We start from the raw sequence: 20,008 nt of genomic DNA, 5'->3' as shown, positions 1-20,008 counted from the left end.
ACCTCTCCACCCACCACTAAGAAGAATGGGAGGAGAATCCTGGAGACTGTCAGATGGGGTGTTAACTAATAGCTATAGTTTACAAGCTGGCTGAGGATTGATTTTTTTTCCCCTGTCCTCTTAGCAGTCCCCCTACTGCAGAGGCATTATTTGAAAATGGGAACTGGAAATGTCTTGGTAGCATCTTTCCCAGGGACATTTCTGGGCCAAATTTCCAAAGCATGTCTCAGTGGTAGTGAGGCTACCAGGTGCACTTTATCATTACTTGAGACAGCACACACAATGGGGTTTTTTAAGAAAAGGGTAGAAGAAAAACCCAACCCTTGGATATGTTGTAAACTGTGAAGTCAGAAGTAGGCAGCCCTTTTTCTGGTGAGGTCCATATTCCCTCAGGCTAATTTCTCAGAGGCTCCATATGAATGATGCAGTGGGGACCACAGTCAAAAGTGAGCAGTGCATATCTCTCTCTCTCTCTCTCTCTCTCTCTCTCTCTCTCTCTCTCTCTCTCCTATTCCCATTTTCCCCATCCTTGCCATCCACAAGAAATTAGGCCAAGAGCTATAAGTATGTAGGACACACTGTTTCCCACACCTGCTACAAATATTAGGCAATACCCTTACTCAAATGTTCCACCACACCACTTTAATAGTCACCTTCGCTCTCCAAACTCCAAAGTTCATCTTGGTCAGACAATCAGCACAGCCCCAATTCAATTAAATAAGCCCCCATCTTCAAGCTGAAGTGGTACAAGCCTTATCTGAACTGGGCTATTCTGTCTTCAAAATAACTGTTACATTATTTATTCCTAAAATACACTGCAGATTTTCTCATTCACTTTCTTAGCTATTGCTGATTTCCCTCTCTACCCCACCTCAGTTTCTCCAGAAATTCTAGAGGCCGGACATCCAGAATGTTTCCAATGCAACAATGAACCTGAGGGAAAAAATAATTTTCTGGAAATTCTGCTGTATTGGAGCAAAGAGAAAAATGAAGCTCTTTTATGCAAAATTAAGAATGTATTTATACAAACTGAAGTGGAACTGTGTTGCCATCTAGTGGTTTAAAAAGTCACAATGGGACCCCATGAAATGTATTTTCACTTTGTGAATTAGCTGGGCCCAGGACCTCAGAGAGCTCCTGTACTTTCAAAAATTGTAAACACTGCGGCATTTAACCTCGTGCAGTTTTGACCATCAAAGCATGACCAAAAAAAAAGGGGAGAAGCTGTATTTGGACAGTTTCCCCTTTTATATGGTTTTGAAATTATTCAATATGTGAATCCATATTATCAGTTACTTCTCAGAGCAATCCTATGAAATAATCCATTGCATATCGATTGACCCTGAAGCTAAGAAAAAGTCATTTGTCCAGTGAAACTGCAACACAGCTAGAATGTGAACATAAATTTTAATTCACCAAACAATTCCTTGCATGTAAGTCTGCATCCAGCACAGAGTGCTTTCTCTTAGGAGACTGCTAAGCCCTTTGTGACATCAGAGGCTGCAGGGACACTAGCCAGAGAGAGTCACACAGACACACAGAGCACACAACACAGATAGGCTATGCATGGACTCGGCTAGGCTACAGGGCAAATCAAATTAGACATATCTGAATATATTTCTTGGCAGAGAATGACATGAGTGGAGCAAAGGTAATGTTGATGCTAATGAGCAAGGGTGGGTCTCTGCATGGCTGCTTATAGTTCTGAAGCTCTATAATAACTGTAGTTGTGATGGAGCATGGCACTGTGTGTAACCCACAGGCATTGTTGAAAGTGAGCCCTTTGGGGGAATCATCGCAGCTCAGTAGTGGACTTCTGATTTGCATGCAGAAGGTTCTACGTTGGTGGATTGTGAGAGAGGAAACTCTGCTTTCCTTTCTCAAAGTAGGCTAAGCAGGACCCCTCCAAGAACTGGGCGGTGGTGATGGTTGTTGTGATCAGGGAAGTTTCTGCTTCTTCAACTGCTGCTGTGTGCCACTCTTTGTGGAAAGTGACAGGAAAACCCACCTGGCTGAGAAATGAGACATGCGTTCTCCTTAAAGCTTATGTTGAAGCTATGATAGCAGTCCCTGTAGGTAGACCTGTAAGCTAAGTAAGCTACCATTTAGGGCCTCAGATTAAGAGGAGCCTCTAAATAAAAACAACTGAATTTCAGATTTACATAACTGGTTACAAAATACAGTGGTACCTCATGTTACATACTTAATCCATTCCGGAGGTCCATTAGTAACAGGAAACCACTCGTAACATGAGGCGCACTTTCTCTAATGGCACCTCCCACTGCTGTCGTGCCACCGGAGAGTGATTTCGGTTCGCATCTTGGGGCAAAGGTCACAGCAAGGGGCATCTACTTCCAGGTTAGCAGAGCGCGTAACCCACAGCATTCGTAAGGGGGAAGGTACATAACACGAGGTACCACTGTAAAGAAAATGAGAAAAACAAGACTCTGTAACTGACATTATCATTCTGTTAATGACAAAAATAATGTGCAAGGCATATTGTGGCTCTTTTGGAGGCTCATGGTAACAAACTACTGAGGTCATCTGAAAAAAGATTGATCTGAAAAATATCAACAGTGAACTCTGGACAACAATGCTACAAGAAAAACTGTCTGCACTAAGCATTATGTGCAATTATTTTGCTTCTGGAAGTTAAACAAAAATTCTTTAAAAATGCCATTTCTGCCAGCAGATTTCTGAAGCCTTTACAGCTGTCAACATAGGAACCAAAAATGCCAGGTAAGTGTTCTTAAGTTAAGAGTAGTGGGGTCAACCGGGAAGGGAGCATGAAACAGGGTGGCAACTTACACATCACCCAAAAAAGAGGAGTATTTGTATACATCTGCATGTGTTAAGTTAATGGTCAGAATTCAACATCTGGAGATTCTCCAGACACACTGACCCATGCTGAGCCAATTTCAAGGGTGTGCAAGAAGCCAATTTCAAGGGTGTATAAGAAGCGCTGTTGCACAAATGGAAATCCTTCTTTAGGTCTTCCACTTTAACTTGAAAACATTTTCTTCTTAGATCCCAAGTTTGCAATAACTAAGGTACTGCATATTATCTTTTAATATCCCAACTAGGGACAGTTGGATAGCAGCAAAAGGAGCCTCCATCTTCCAGTCCAGGCATACAAATATATGGTTGAGAGAACAAATTAACTGCCTCATTACGGAAGGGAACAACATCAAGGCAAATATTTTGGATTTACAAGGAGCTATGAAGAACATGAAAGCTGAGCTCAAAAGGCACGTGTCAATAATCAATGGAGTGTTGAGTGAATGTCTGATTCCAGCTTGGGAACAATTATTTTTCAGAAAGTTTGAACCTTACCAAGTTTTCCCTGGAAACTTCACAAAAATCAGTTGCATGCTATAAAACTACAGTGATGTGATGAGGGCAATTCTGATGGTTGGTGGTGTTTTCTCCTGGTTAACCAGGTGGTGGACGCTCCTCTGGAAAAGTCAGGTCCTGTCACACACATCTGGATTGCATCCAGCAGTGGCCTCTGTGGTGGGAAAGAGCTGCCCTCCCAACACTGATATCATTGTAGCGTAGTTATATGGGTCCCAGTAATGGTGAGAGAGCCCAATGGTCCACTCCAGTGGGAAATGACACACTTGAGCATCTTGCCCCATCATCCCCATTGGCAAAAGATGCTCTTGCATCATTTCTTGATGCAGGTTGCAGGAGCAACCCTTCTCTGGTGGCCTCTATGTACTTCCCCTTTCCCTGTATGAGGCTTTTATTTTCCTTGGAGGAGGGGACCAAGATAGCAGGTACTAAACACTCAAGGGGGACACATGCTTTGGAGGGCAAGCATTCTGGTTCTCGCCCAACACTGCCTGCCTTTGAAAAGTGTCTGGAAGCTTCATTTGGTGCAAATACAGCTGCAGGAGCTAGAATGTTGTCACGATTCCAGTTCTCAGTTCATGCTGATGGTTGGAGGTAGTTAGGCTTCTGAATACCAATTGCTAGAAACTGCGGGAGGGGAAAGGGCTCTTGTGCTCATGTCCTACTTGCAGGTTTCCCACAGGCATCTGGTTGGCCACTGGATGCTGGACTAGATGGGTCATCTGCCTGATATTCTTATCTGCCCTATACCACTTCATTGGCTCTGGATTTGTTTCCAGGGACAATTCAAAAGGTTGGCTTTGACCATAAAAGCCCTAAATGTTCTTGTTGTTCTTGCTATTTATTTGATGCCTTACCTACCTTTCACTGTAAGGTCCTACGGTGGATTATATTAATTTAAAAATACAATATGAAAATCCATTTCAAACAAATTACAGTCAAAGGAATGTGAGGTGGGCTTTTGCACTAGCATTATCTGAAGGATAATAATTCCCCCCATGGCTTTCCCCCATGTGACCCAACCTTCATGTTCTGACTGTCTAGTGAAGAGCTGCTCTATGCCCTACCCTGAGCTGATGGCAATATGGCAGGTGAGAGAGGGCCTTCTCAGTGGTGGCACCTGGGCTTTGGAGCCCCCTGACCTGGGAGAGTTGGATGATGTCCCTCCCCATTTCTGCCTTTCCTGGAGAAGCAAAACTGGTGCTGTTGCTCAGATGAGCAACTGATTAAAGCACTCTCTAGAATAAGCTTACCGTATTTTTCGCCCCATAAGACGCACTTTTTCCCCTCCAAAAATGAAGGGGAAATCGGGGTGCGTCTTATGGGGCGAATGCCTGCAAGCCTCGCGCGCCCGGCAGGAGGTCCCACCGGGTGCGCGAGGCTTGGGGCGGCAGCCTGTCGCCCGAAGCACGGGGAGCCCTCTGGAGGGCTCCCCCTGCTTCGTGCGAGTGTCTGCAAGCCTCGCGCACCCGGCAGGAGGTCCCACCGGGTGCGCGAGGCTTGGGGCGGCAGCGGACTGCTTGCGCGCACCTAGAAGCTTGGGGCGTGCTGAGGTCAGCGCGCCCCAAGCTTCTGCATGCCGGCAAGCTGTCCGCTGCCGCCCCAAGCCTCCCGCACCCGGCAGGAGGTCCCGCCGGGTGCGCAAGGCTTGGGGCGGCAGCGGACTGCTTGCGCGCACCTAGAAGCTTGGGGTGTGCTGACCTCAGCGCGCCCCAAGCTTCTGCATGCCGGCAAGCAGTCCGCTGCCGCCCCAAGCCTCCCGCACCCGGCAGGAGGTCCCGCCGGGTGCGCAAGGCTTGGGGCGGCAGCGGACTGCTTGCGCGCACCTAGAAGCTTGGGGCGTGCTGAGGTCAGCGCGCCCCAAGCTTCTGCATGCCGGCAAGCAGTCCGCTGCCGCCCCAAGCCTCCCGCACCCGGCGGGACCTCCTGCCTGCATGCCGGCATGCAGAAGCTTGGGGCGCGCTGACCTCAGCACGCCCCAAGCTTCTAGGTGCGCGCAAGCAGTCCGCTGCCGCCCCAAGCCTTGCGCACCCGGCGGGACCTCCTGCCGGGTGCGGGAGGCTTGGGGCGGCAGCGGACTGCTTGCCGGCATGCAGAAGCTTGGGGCGCACTGACCTCAGCACGCCCCAAGCTTCTAAGTGCGCGCAAGCAGTCCGCTGCCGCCCCAAGCCTTGCGCACCCGGCGGGACCTCCTGCCGGGTGCGGGAGGCTTGGGGCGGCAGCGGACTGCTTGCCAGCATGCAGAAGCTTGGGGCGCGCTGACCTCAGCACGCCCCAAGCTTCTAGGTGCGCGCAAGCAGTCCGCTGCCGCCCCAAGCCTTGCGCACCCGGCGGGACCTCCTGCCGGGTGCGGGAGGCTTGGGGCAGCAGCGGACTGCTTTCCGGCATGCAGAAGCTTGGGGCGCGCTGACCTCAGCACGCCCCAAGCTTCTAGGTGCGCGCAAGCAGTCCGCTGCCGCCCCAAGCCTCCCGCACCCGGCGGGACCTCCTGCCTGCATGCCGGCATGCAGAAGCTTGGGGCGCGCTGACCTCAGCACGCCCCAAGCTTCTAGGTGCGCGCAAGCAGTCCGCTGCCGCCCCAAGCCTTGCGCACCCGGCGGGACCTCCTGCCGGGTGCGGGAGGCTTGGGGCGGCAGCGGACTGCTTGCCGGCATGCAGAAGCTTGGGGCGCACTGACCTCAGCACGCCCCAAGCTTCTAAGTGCGCGCAAGCAGTCCGCTGCCGCCCCAAGCCTTGCGCACCCGGCGGGACCTCCTGCCGGGTGCGGGAGGCTTGGGGCGGCAGCGGACTGCTTGCCAGCATGCAGAAGCTTGGGGCGCGCTGACCTCAGCACGCCCCAAGCTTCTAGGTGCGCGCAAGCAGTCCGCTGCCGCCCCAAGCCTTGCGCACCCGGCGGGACCTCCTGCCGGGTGCGGGAGGCTTGGGGCAGCAGCGGACTGCTTTCCGGCATGCAGAAGCTTGGGGCGCGCTGACCTCAGCACGCCCCAAGCTTCTAGGTGCGCGCAAGCAGTCCGCTGCCGCCCCAAGCCTTGCGCACCCGGCGGGACCTCCTGCCGGGTGCGGGAGGCTTGGGGCGGCAGCGGACTGCTTGCCGGCATGCAGAAGCTTGGGGCGCGCTGACCTCAGCACGCCCCAAGCTCCTGGTGTAGCGCAGCGCACCTGGGGGGGAAATAAAATTTTTTTCCTTTATTTCCCCCCCTAAAATCTAGGTGCGTCTTATGGGCCGGTGCGTCTTATGGGGCGAAAAATACGGTAACTCTTCGTTTCCCCTGCACTTAAATATTTTTGGATGGTGTAACATTGTTGCTATTTTAAATGTTATTCTTATTTAAGTAATTTGTATACTTCTTTATTCATCAGTGGTTTACTGTGATAGTTAGCTGCCTTGATGGTCTTGTTTGGGGCAGAATGGGGGGTACAAGTCTTTGAATTATTATTATTATTATTATTATTATTATTATTATTATTATTATTATCAACACTACAATCATCCTTACCTCAACCATATACAGGATAAAGCAAGCTGAAGAGAAAATAACCTATTTAGAAACAGAGATTGAAGCCACAAAGAAAAATCAGGAAGAAGAGACTGTAACAGCATCTTTAGAGGAGCAGTATCTTAAAAAGCTGGTAGGCAAAAGAAATCTTCCTGATCAGTGTTTAAAGAGCGTGTGTGTGCACGCACACACACACGCACACGCACACTGCATGTCATCATTAAAACAACAAAACCCAAAGATTTGTTGGCTAGGTGAACACTGTCTGGTGATATTATTCCATAATCATTTTTTAAAAAGAACAACTGTATTGGTTTTGGACATTTACTAGTGTGGTATTTTCTGTGGAATCAATAGCCTCCATTGCCAGCCTTCACCAAGCTGATGACTTTCAGATGTTATAGACTACAACTCATACTTCCGTGTGGCTTTGGGATGTTGTAATCCAAAACATCTGTAAGGCACCACCTTGGTCAAGGCTGTCCTACCATGTAGGTGGCAAACCAAAAGCTTGTGTATTTCTATAGCATGAATACTTCAGTTAATATAGATTCCATTCTGTAGGCCTCACCAGGTATAGACCTATTTGTATTCATTGTTTCATCTGCTGTGCAAAGAATAACTTACACAAATCTGAGGGAGAGCCTTGTGAATGGGAGGCTCATTGCCTACAAATAAAGGAGATTGCAAAAGCAATCGCCTGGAGGCTTTCCATATTGCCATCTGTGAACAGCTATTTATCATGTGGATCCTCTGGTGTTTCCCCACACCACTACAAAACAGGAAAGAGGGAGGACTGCAGCAGACAACACTTGCTGTTGTTATGGCATCTGCCTGGGCTAGCACAGCACAGAAAACTCATTTTGCATCAGCCCAATCAAATTCAGCAGTCCTAGAACTTAGAATTGGAGAGTTAGGACTTTGAGTTGTGTGTGACACTTTCCTGAGTGTTTTCTTTAATTTGTAATGAATTGTTGCATCCCTTCAGCTGCAGCCCAAAGAGTCGGGTATATGTCAATCTTTGCAACTAACTGTGGCAATTTCTTACCCTCACAGGAGAAGGATAATGAAAATTTACACTTGAGGATCTTCATGCTTTCTGAGAAGGTACACCAATAATCAGATAGGTTTCCTCTGAATTCCATATGTGCACCATGTCCTATCTTTCCCCATGTTTGTGAATGTGCTGCAAGTGTATAATTCACAATCACCTCATCAACGTGAAGCCACTGAAAGTAAGTCGAGAGATGGAAAAAATAAACGCAGGTTGAGTAGTGGGCTGGATTTCTGATGAAGTATTCTCACCTGTAGTGGTTGGGTGGGGGCAGTGATGCTCACCTGATCTGTCACTAGTATTGCTGAGCTTCCTGGGAGGGAGATGGGCAAGGCAGTGCAGAGGCTGGCACGGTGCAAATGCACCAGAAGGAACACTGGGTGTGTTTGTGCCATGCTGGTGTGTTTACTCCATACTGCCTTTCTGCCCCACACCAGCCCGGTAAGCACAGTGAAATTGGTGACAGGAGGTCAGCTAAATGATGCTGCTTCTCCCCACTGACCACTACTGATTTGCACAATTGCTATTGTCAGCTCTGCATGGGCCCACCCAATCCACATTCCCAACATGCCAGTTTGGGTGCATGAACCAGTCTTCGTGTTATGCTGGTCCTGAATAACTGCATCAAATTTCCACTCTGAAATGAAATGGAAATGGAAATTGACACTGTTGCATTAGTGTTCGTTCAGTCATGTCAAAAGAATCGCTTTTTTTAAAAAAATAATGTAATACATCTATTATCTCCCTGGTGCTCATCTTTCTTTGTTGTATGCCTGTGTTGGCAGCACCAAAGCCTTTTTAAAGTAGGCATGAAACAGCATGCATATCTGAATATCTCCACTGTATGCTCACTTGCTGTAGAAGTCAATGTTATGCTTGAAGCTCTAGCCTTTGACAGACCGCAGTCCTTTTCACTGCATAGCTTTGCAGTTACTCTTTAATTTCTACTGGAATAAATATTAGTGTTATTTGATAGACATTGTTCCACTCAGTTGTTCTGAAATGAATGTCTAAAGCAAAGCCAAAAATGACAAAGCAGATCCATGATGGTGATTTCCCATTCCTTTTGTTTTGCTTACAAGCACCCCCACTGGGACTTAGGGACACAGGACACTCCCTTGCAACAAATCAGATCTTTGGCCAACCTAACTGAGTATTGCCTTCACTGATGTCCACAGCTCTCCAGGATTCCAGGCAGAGGCATCTCCCAGCCTTACCTGGTGATGCCAAGGATTGAACATGGGCCATTCCGCATGCAAACCAGACTCCTCCATTGAGCAACTGCCCTTACCTGACTTCCTGGAAGTTGATGAATGTGAGGGGGTTTTACCTGTTCCTCCCATGACATTGCCCCATTGAAACTCCTTCCTCCCCACCTTGAATCTCCTATTAACTCAACTGAGAGAAAATACCACTAATTAATGAAAGGGAGGGAGGGAGGGAGGGAGGGAGGGAGGTCCTTTATTAGGATTACCAGGGTCATCTCTGATTTGCCCTCTAAACAATGAGGTTGTAACAGAATAGCAAAGAAGGTTCAGGCTGGCCAGCGCATATTGGTGAGACTGAATCTGAATATTTGTGTGTTTTGTGCCCCAAACCAGAGCTCAGCATTGACTGCATCGATGAAGATCAACCAGCAGAGTTACCTGCAGCTCTGCTGCCATGTCAACAAGCTAAAAGTGAGTAAGATTATAGAACCACAATAATAAAGTAAGGTTGGAGGAGGAAGGTTAAAAGAAGTGTCCATTGGAATTAATACAAAATACGTGGGGGACAATACATGGGCAACTGAGAAAAGGAGATAGCAATATTTATCAAGGTGGCATATATATGGGGAAAACGAGAAGATTTCACACATCCCTGTTTTGGTCACCTCTGCATTTCTTGTTTATGTGGAACGCCAAATAGATGAAGTTCTTTTGCTGCACTATGCTAAAGTCTTCTGGCTCTGCATGCTAGCACCTGGGTATGACAGATACAGGGGGGGCCAGTTGAAAAAGATGGCAGTCCAAAATATCATCAGGTCATTTTCACTTTGTGCCATTGGGGATTTGGAATATTTTTAGGATGCAATCCAAACCTCTCCCCTCGACCACAGGGCTGTGCGACCACAGCCACATATGCACCTCTGAGGTTCATGGTCGTCAAGTTGGAAGGTGGTGTGTATGTGTAGAAGATCACTGGGCCAGCCTAGAGCTGTCACAAAGATGAAACCCAGATTGGGTCCAATGCCATTGTGTGATGGTAGCGAGACTGGCATCGAATCCAAAAGATCCCATACCTGAACAGCCCCTCTCCACCCCACTTTGGGGCTTTTGCTGGTTACTACTAATTCCATTGACTTCACTGCTATCTAGCAGGTGGAAGTGCTGCACCAGTGGAGTGACTCTTGGGTCACTCCGTCATCATCGGCTGGTGGAAGTCCAGCTTAGCCTGCAGAGCTGGGCACAGAGACACCTCTACCCTACCCAACGTCAGTAGGACATAAAGAGGGTTTGGATTGCTCTATTAGTGTCCATCAGCTTTTTAGTTCAACGTGAATACTTTAAAATGACTTCATCTAAAGTAAAGATATATAAATGGGTATACTTTGCTATATATTGGCACTCACATGGATTTCCGATGAGAGGCACAATCTGTTGAGAAGGTCTCCAGTACAAGCAACATTGACATGTTCTCTTGGAAGGCGACCATTTCCTTTCATTGAGGATTGAATCTCTTGGCCAGAGTGGAAAATAGAAGTCTTACTTGTGTTTGCTTCAGAGATGTTGCCAACTGAAAATTTATATATTTATTTTTAATTAGAGAGAGCTCCAGGAATGCAAACTGACCTGCGGTGAGGAGGATGAAGTTTTTACAAAGGTAAACTTAATTATCATATACATAGGAGACAGCTGAGCCAAAGTTAAGCAGTTCTGGGTTCCGTTGCTTTGGGCTAACCCTCCCGTTGAAATCAATTAGGCTGTAACATACACAATTTTGCCCGTGGGTTTATTTATTATTTATTTTCCTACATTCCACCTCTCCTCCAAGGAGTCCAAGGTGGGTTTTCCCCTCCCCAAAATATCTGCATAACTGTTACAGTTGCTACAAATGGAATCCCTGACCTGAACCCATGTGCAAAGTAGAAAAATGTTTCAAAGCTTCACTGGAAACAGTTTTAAAATGGTTACAGATAAACAATATAAGATATAAAATAATACCTCAAGGACCGCTTTTCCCCATATGAACTGACCTGAACCCTGTGATTATCATCTGATTATCATTCTATGTCCTTTTAAATGTGTTTATGGGAGGGGAGTTATTTGGTGTGTGTTTTTGTTTTTATTATGTATTTTGTGCTCTCATTTTGTATTTTTATGTTGTGAACCACCCTGAGATCTTTGGATGAGGGGCGGTAAACAAATTAAATAAGTAAATAATAAAATAAGTAAAACGTTGCTGTTTAACAGCAAGCAATGCAATCCCGTCTTCTTTTTAGTCCTTACTTTCCTGTATCTGGTCCCAGAGCGAGTTCCAAAGCAACTTGCTTCTTCATCATTGCAGAGCTTAGCCGCTGCTGTGGCTGCTGTCTCCATCAATGGACTAAGGCACTGAGTTCTTATGTTCCATCTTCCTGCTGTGAGAGCTCTTGCTTGGCTTTCCAGTGATGAGTCATCAGTTAGCATAAAGGCTGAACGGAAAACATCCAACCTTTTCTGGCACATTTGCCAGAGTGAAACCTTCTCCCTAATGCAGACTTCTCTACTTTGCAAATGCAAATTTTAAATTAGTTTTTCAAATTTCAGTGCATACCAACATTACTTTTTATGCAAATTAAACTTATCTTTAGGGATAACAATCCTGTGGTGTAGGTTAGGTTGAGAGACGGCGAGTGTCCCAATTACACCCAGTAAGCTTGATGGCTGGATTGGGATTTGACCCCTCATCTCTCAGGTCCTAGTCCAGCATTCTCTAACCACTGCACTAAACTGGCTGAAGCCACATCATCCCAAAGAAGAAATACCCATCACTTCCTTCTCCTATCTTCAGCTGATAAAAAACTATTTGACTTTTAGAAAACATCTGAAGGCAGCCCTGTTTAGGGAAGTTTTCAATGTTTGATGTTTTATTTTGCTTTCAATTTTCTGTTGGGAACTTCCTGGGGCGGGAGTGGATGGGTAGTAGGCAATGGAAGGTTGACATTAATCAGGCCCTCTTTCTTGGTCAATGCTCAATCCCAAATCCCAAGGCTTTCAAACTAAAAGATAAGAGGGCCAGACTGATTTTCAAGGTGAGCACCAGGCTGCTTGGCCGTGCCTAGTGGTATCTGATCTATCCCTTGAATATTGATGAAACACCTGGAATTGGTATGATCATACTAGGCAAAAATTGTAAGTGTTCTGACTAAAAACCCAAGGCAAGAAGGATTACAAGGATGGGGCAAAAGAAAAAAGTCATGTTCTTCTTTTCCAGATGAAACACCAAATCTGGGAACTGGAAGAGTATATACAAGAATACAAAGTGAAAATACAGGTATCTGTGTGAAATGCTTAACCATTGATGAACTGAATAAGGAAAGCAACAGCCGCCTAATTTAGGTTGCAGCACTAAACACACTTAGCAGGAAATAACCACAACTGAGCATGGTGGAACTTACTTTTGAGTAGGAGTGCAGGAAAAAATTGATTTAGTGTGTACATAAAGCTGAATCTGTCTCACTCACACTTTCCAAAACAGCTCGCAAACCAAAATACAATTATCTTTTGAAATTCACACTTATTCAAATTTTGCAATACAATTCTCCAGCAAATGTTTACAAAAATGCATATATTTAGGGGAAGTGTGAATAAAATATATTACTGAAAATAGCATACAAAAATGCATCATATTCCGGAATATTGCTTGCAATAATGTAAAGGGAAGTCTCTTTCTGCACAAAACTGCTCCATTTTGGGGAAGCCTTGCTCCTCTTTTCTCTTGCTTTCTGAGAAGTATTGCTCGTAGGTTTTTCCCTGCTTTTGCACACACTGTACGAACCTGCTCTTCACGCCTAGCTGACCACAACTACAGAACCTGATTGTTACATTGTTACATGATATGATCAATCATTAGTAACAGACATCCTAAGCTCATGGAAAACAAACTGTACTTGCTCTCCATGCCTAGCTGACCATAATTATAGAACCCGATTGTTATATTGTTTGTGCCAATTAATCCCTAGTTACAATTCAATTAGGAGGCTTCATGCCTGTCTAGTTCTAGCTCCGATTCTCAGCCTTTACTCCATCAATGATAAATGATCACATGTAATCCCCACCTCTCACATGTAATTCCCGCCTTAGTACTTATGTTAACCAATCACAAGTTTCTGTGTGTATGTATCAACCAATCAGCCACAGGCACACCTTTGGCAATGCTTGTAATATTCAATAAAAGAGGCTCTCAGGGTCCGCCCAGACAGACGCCTCATGTTACACCTGCCTCTCTCGTCTCCCATGATTTTTCATTCCTACAATAATGTGTACACTAGTGAAAGCTACATGCAACAATATGTTTGTTAGGAGAAATTCACACTAAAATGCTGATCATTTTTCATGAGAATTTTCTTTTCTTAAAAAATTACAATTACTGTAAATTGTGTAGAACTGAATTTTATAGTTGAAAAATGAGCAACTGAGAGAACCGAAATGGACACATTCACCCCTACTTATGAGTAAACATGCATCGGAAAGTACTGCTTTGTTTGGTAATTCTGAATATTTGGATTTGGTATTTCCCCATTGGTTGTTGGGGAGGAGAGGCCATAAAATGTCAAAGCAAGGAGTGCATAACATCTGGAGGGCAGCACACCAGCTACCCATGGAATGTATACAAAATTGCTCTAGGTCTTGATCTGTGGGGATTATCAGAGATCTCTGTGGGGAGGAAGAAGAAACAGAAACTTGCAGGGGACTTGCTGATTATTTTGTTTTCAGGTTCTTCAGGACAGAGAGAAAAGCCTGCAGGATGAGCTGTCAGCTGTTGCGAAAGACAAGGTTCGGTAAGACTCCTCTATGAGTCCAATCCTTTCTGCAACCAGTGTCAGTCCTTGAAGCATGTCAGATGAATCAAAGTCATGGTAATTCTTCTAGTGAAGAGCACAGCTTTCAGCTGTAACATATGTAATACTACTGAGCCAGAGAGACAGCAAGGAATAGCTGAGGTTATTTTATGACTGCAAGCGGTCAAGGAAACAGCAGATTCATATCATTTTCCTGAGCTATATTTGATGAGGCTGTGCCAGGGGTTGACCCAGAAGGTGCAGTCTACTATCCAAGGTATAGATACTGATGGAAGTGAACCTTTGCAAAATGCAAAACCAATTTACTGGACCAAAGGCCAGTAAACTCATCACTCTGTTTTTATCTGGATCCATAGTTCATTCTTCACCAAATATGTTTCAAACCCAACCTTTCAAGTTTTAATCACTCCGGTTGGCCTGCTCATTCATGAATTGCTTATCTCACCTATGTAATTTCACACATACACATCACACGGTCTGGACTTAAACTGCATTGGGCTAGGCCATGACCTCAATGTAATTATCTCTGGCCAGGTACTCTGCTATGCTGTAACCCTGCTTTTCCCTGGCCATGGACTCTTTATTTTATGTATCTCTGATGTCCATCAAAAGACAGCAGAATTACCACAAGTGCTCCTCTATCACACTACTTTTTCCACATGCAATGGTGTACAGTGGTACCTCTAGTTATGAACTTAATTCGTTCCAGAGGTCCGTTCTTAACCTGAAACTGTTCTTAACTAGAGGCATGCTTTCACTAATGGGGCCTCTTGCTGCCGCTGCGCTGCTGGCACACGATTTTGATTCTCATCCTGGGGCAAAGTTCTCAACTCGAGGTAACTCTTCCAGGTTAGCAGAGTTTGTAACCTGAAGCGTTTGTAACCTGAGGTGTTTGTAACTCGAGGTACCACTATACGTCTCAGGAAAATGCCAGCAGTTTGCTTTGTGCTGATGAAACAGAATGACATCATAGAACTAATTAGAAGAGAATGCTCCTCCTTTTGTAAAAGGAAACTATATGGCTCCACAGATCGACTGCTTATAGGCCATCTTTGTGGTAATACAAGTGCTCTCAAAACTATTCCCAATTTCCTCTTTCTTATTCTCCAGACATCCTGGCTACCTTTTAGCCAGCTGGCTTTTCAGAGTTCAGTTCAGAGCAGTCAGTAATTGATTTTATGTATGATGAAATGGCTGCTTAAAAGTTTGATTCACTGTCAACCATGATCTGGGAAATAAATTAATAAATTAAAGGGATTCCTCATTTTCAGAAGCATTTATTATGCACTTCCACATTGGTCCTCATAGTCAAAGAGAACTGTTTCATAAAGAACCCACAGAGAATCTACATTGTATCTGAAAGAACATTAACTTATTAGGAATTAAATTGAAAGTGTTTTACTTTGCATCCTAAACTATTATGCATGCACTTAGCCACCAGCATTGCAAGAGAAACCTTTTAAATCTTCTTTTTCCTTCAGTGATTTGATGTTAGGCCAGATATTGAGCTTGAACTCCAATACCACAAACACCATATATTTGTCTGCCTTGTTAAATAATTGGGAGGAGGGGAACTATCTTTTAGTTCTAATTCATAGTCATTAAAGGGAGTTTTATCATCATGTACATATGTAAAAAAAGGTGGGCCAATCTATCCTTTGCCACATTTTAACCATTATAACCAAACCACCCTCTTAATGTGGATTTGTTATGCTTACAATGTGATCTTCAGTCATTCTTGGCTTTTGGTACATCCTGGCTCTGCATGTATCAAATGTAGTATGCTATGTCAAAATAACTTCAGGATCAATCCATTTCTAGTCAGTTTCACACATGTTTATTCATAAACCCATTCCATCAATGTTTCCACATTAATCTCCTAATTCCTTTCAAAATAAAAGCCATACTGAAGGCAAATACAGAAGTGTACATAAATTCATATTTTATCACAAAACAATATTCAAGCACGTACAGTATTTTATTTCAATGTAAAATATGTATTTCCAAACCTATTTTATCCTAACATATACATATTGGTACGTTATTGGAGTGAATAACTGTATAGTAAAATTTGGTGAAATCTGAAATATAATTACGTTCTGATCTCTGCATTAGTCCCTGAGGAGCAAAGGAGGTCACTTCACTTAAAATTGTGGATGAATTGAAAATCTCCTACATCCATATGTCATATATTACATGGTTCTATCATGAAATGTTGGTTAGAAGGCTGCCAGCTCCCTCAGGGAGAGCCAGAACCTGGCTTATCCACGTGCCTTACAACATTTTCTTCTTCAAGGAACCAGAGGAATTTGTGCATTGCCCTGTTTGGGACTGCAAAGAGGACATTCCTGTAATTTAGAGAGACAGAATAGCTGCTACAAAATCTGCTAATGATCCAACCTTTTTCAATTATTTCAGACATCAGAGCAAGTTGCCAGGCAAGTTTTTGAACCTTCACCCAAAGAGCTTGATGTATGAATTGGCCAGGGCTGAACTGGTCAGTAATCTTGATTTACCCAATAAAGAGAAAGCTATCTGGTCAGTCTTGTGAGCATGAAATTTAGTTCATCGGTCAATAAACAGGAAGGTTTTGATTTTATGCTATACATAAAGTTGACAGAGTTATTGCAGCTGAACCCCGCAGGGTCAGGCCAGCAGTGTTGGCGGCTTGGTTGCACCTTGTGTTTGAATGTGAAGGTAGAGGGAATGCTATTTAACAGCTTCTGAAAGGGAGGAGATGTGTGTTGCCTGCTATGTGGCCAATGAATGCATCATAAGCTCACATTCTACATCACTGATGGTTTGTAGTAGTTCTCTTCTTAGAAAGCCAAGAGGAATGCACTGTCCTACAAGTTCTGGCTTATCAGCCTGATCTTACGATCTCTGCAGTGGCAGCAAAGCGCTGAATCTGGTACAAGAGCTTAGCACTACTCCAAGGGAATGTTTTGTCATTGTGCTGTTGGTTTGTGACACAATTTCAGCCTCTGTGCTGTGTTTCAATAACGCCCCCCTCCCAAGCATAGGTGTGGCACTTTTGCTGTTTTACTAGCATACTGGTTATATGCTACCTGCAGCATTTGAGGCAGCATGTCTCTGAATGCCAGTGGCTGAGAAATAACAGTGGTAAGGAATCTCACTGGCCACTTTAGGAAACACAGTGCTGGACTAAATAGGCCTTTGGGTTGATTCAGAAAGGACGGTTCTTATTATATATTGCTCATCACAAGCGGTTAAAATAGCCATAGGTGCTGTTCTAACTGCTGTAGTGCAAACTTGGGCTTGCCTCACAACAGCTGGCACGGTGGGAGAAGTTTGTGGTTTTAATTTGGCAGCATGGGTATTCTAGCGACAGAGAAATTGCATGGCTAGCCAGTTCCATTTTCCTCACTTCACTTTGGAGAGTCCCACAATTTAGAACTTGAAAACTCCCAGTAATGAACTGCTTTGAGTTCCTTGTTCATTTACTACTACCTGTACAAGCGTATATGTGTTGGAGGGGTAACTTTTTCCAACTTTCTTTTTAACTACAGGAAGAAAAAATGCGAAGAGAAGAGAAATTTGTGAAGAAACAGCTTTGTGGTGGTAGGTTAGTGAAGAAAATGTTTACTATTTGTCACCGCTTTCTCACTTTTTAAAAACACGCACCCATAAATGTATAACAATGCAGACATTTGCAGCAATAACCTCTGGCTTATATTTCATATAGTCATATTACTTTGGGAAGTGGGAGTTGGTCCCCATTATTTATGGTGAGACTGTGTGAGACTTCTGCTTGGATTTTCATAACTCTGTGATTAACTGGTTATGGTACCAAATTCCATAAAATAACCAGAATCCAGAGGTGGGTTTTACCTTTGATCCATGGAAGTATTGCCTGTTCCAAACAATGCTAGGACTTAACAAACCCAGCAAGATTCTGATACAGGTTTGGAAACCTCCATTAACCACAAAACTGTGAAAATACCACTGGCAAAAAGGAATAAGAGAAGAAGAAACTCCAGATGCTAAACAGAGGGCATTGAAAAGTACATATGAATGCAGACAATGCAAATAAATAACAATGACTTCCTTCCACCCATCAAGATATGTGGAAGAAGTACTGATGTGTGTTTTTCCCAATGGTTGTCTAATATTGAAACTGTCCATTTTCTGATGTGGAGTAATTAATGTTAGAATTCCTGCTCCATGATTGCAGTCATGGGATTGTTGTCTATCACATGATGGTGTATGTTTTGACTCCACAGAGTGGGAAGTGACGGAGACAGGATGTTTGTGCTACTGTGTTCTGTGAAGTGGGACTATTTTCCTTTGTGCTTTTTCTCTTTGTTGTCTGATGCTAGAGAGAGAGGGAACCATCTTGCAGTGCTCTCTGTGTGTTTATATGTAAATAAAGTAGATTAGCCAAAATGCTGAGTTGCTGAGGTCTGTTATGCAAGCTGCAAAGACTCTGCGGATCCCTAAGTGTGCTGGTGTTTGTTGGCATCGGTCGCTGTGATGTTCGGGCTGAAGAAAGCTTTTTGAAGCTCCTGAATGAAAGACCAGGAGGGAGAGAACATGCCAGTCGGACATGTTTCTCTACCAGGGTCCTACTCAAGTGTAGGATGAGCTCCTGACAATTAATAGGTACAACAAATGAGCAAGGTACATGGAAGGTATTATTAGGTGTGACCAGCCCTCTCCACCTGGTTTTCCCGGGCATGCTATTTAGCATCTTCTACAAATCAGGTCCATTCAAGGTAAAAAGGAAGACACTGTCAAACTAAAAGGAGATGTGTACAAGCAGGCATGTAACTGGGCATGGAAGGTACAGGGATGGGTGAAGCAGCAAAGCATATTGTTCATAATCTCTGAAGCGTGTTCTGAAGTACTTAACAATTATCATTTCCAGCTTCCAGTGAAGAAGGCTTGGGTACAGAATACTGACTTGGTCTAAACCCTTTCAAAGAGCTTTATTGTTGCAGGGATTTGAACATGATTCTGTCACATTCAAGTCAAACATACTAGCCATGGAACCATACAGATAGGAAGGAATCGAATGGTCCATTGCCTCTTAGGCTATTGTGGTATTAGATGTTTAAATAATGGTGTTTGTGTTGTATTTTCCTCATCTGTAATTGGAATGCAATGTCAACCTTGATTGGCTTGAATGTATTTTCATTTTCAGCCAAAATGGATTTCTTCCAGTTAAACGCATTACAAAACCAGCAATCATAATGTGCTCAGATAATACGAAAGGGCCCCACAGTGGTGCTTTTAGTGTCACTTCCTAAAAACACTTGGAGTCAATTCTCCTTCATTAAAAGCCCAAAGTTCTCTCTGGTCTGAGTGACAACCTTTCGGAAGCTGCTTATGTGCTCATTTTGCCCCATCAACGGATTGTCACTTGGGACCAAGGGAGGACAATGTCACCCTGCCTTGTCTTTATAAACTGCAGGCCTCTCTTTTCTTATTTCACAGGACAAAGATCACCTGGGTCTTGATAGGCTTGTGGCACTTTGCTGGTGTCCTGCTGGTGATTGTCTTGACCGTCCTGCTAGTCACTGTCTTCATCCTCACTGCCTGCCTTTCCAATCACACAGTGACAGAGGCATATCAGCGGCCCGTGTGGCAGTTCCTGGACTATTACATCCAACCATATATGCAACTCTACAGCACCGGCATCTTACCAAAGTGATCTCAGGATTGGAAGAAGCTGCCGACTAGAGAGAGCCTGTCATTATAATGTATCTCAGAGTGTGGATAAAGCTCATAACCTATCAAGGTCTTCTGGTGTGTAATGATTTGGGAGTGTAATTCCCCCCCCCACACACACACACACTGTACCTTACCCATCACTGGAGGCCTGCTCAGTTTGTGATATGCCAAGCCAAATACAGCACAATACCCATGTATGGGCAGGCTGTCCTGGGCGCTATAAACATCCTGGTTTTACTTCCTGTCTGGAGTATAAAAACAGAGGCAGATTAAGCACAGCACATGCAATGTTATAAATTGTATAGGTATGCATTAACGAACTACATACGATCTTCACTGGAGATCATAGCATGCATTGTGCCAATA

General features: G+C 44.5%; 1 protein-coding gene across 7 annotated transcripts; it reads left to right on the top strand.

Annotated features, from left to right (window-relative positions):
* The first annotated feature begins 1,505 nt into the window (after positions 1-1,505).
* LOC310708319 (uncharacterized protein) lies at positions 1,506-19,708 on the top strand. Of its 7 annotated transcripts, none has more exons than XM_083506577.1 (12): positions 1,506-1,651; positions 2,693-2,739; positions 3,084-3,248; positions 6,867-6,984; positions 7,908-7,958; positions 9,507-9,584; positions 10,711-10,767; positions 12,361-12,420; positions 13,863-13,922; positions 16,367-16,386; positions 17,479-17,530; positions 19,406-19,708. In XM_083506577.1, the coding sequence occupies exons 1-11, from the start codon at positions 1,637-1,639 to the stop codon at positions 17,510-17,512; spliced, it is 705 nt and encodes a 234-aa protein (XP_083362703.1). In that variant the 5' UTR covers positions 1,506-1,636; the 3' UTR covers positions 17,513-17,530; positions 19,406-19,708. The 7 variants fall into 7 exon arrangements, with proteins under 7 accessions (XP_083362703.1, XP_083362699.1, XP_083362702.1 ...); XM_083506573.1 differs by having other exon boundaries at positions 13,863-13,927; XM_083506576.1 differs by having other exon boundaries at positions 13,863-13,927; positions 17,479-17,534.
* The last annotated feature ends 300 nt before the right edge of the window (positions 19,709-20,008 follow it).

The sequence above is a fragment of the Podarcis liolepis genome, assembly GCF_965112155.1.
Source record: "Podarcis liolepis genome assembly, chromosome: 5".
Classification (NCBI taxonomy): Eukaryota; Metazoa; Chordata; class Lepidosauria; order Squamata; family Lacertidae; genus Podarcis; species Podarcis liolepis.
Note: the sequence above shows the minus strand (reverse complement) of the source record. Positions and strands in the feature narration are given on the sequence as shown.

Coding starts and splice junctions, on each gene's coding strand:
- LOC310708319 (XM_083506572.1), top strand. Junction 6,985..7,907: donor AGCAGTATCTTAAAAAGCTG/GTAGGCAAAAGA, acceptor TTACCCTCACAG/GAGAAGGATAATGAAAATTT. Junction 16,446..17,478: donor AATTGGCCAGGGCTGAACTG/GTCAGTAATCTT, acceptor TTTTAACTACAG/GAAGAAAAAATGCGAAGAGA.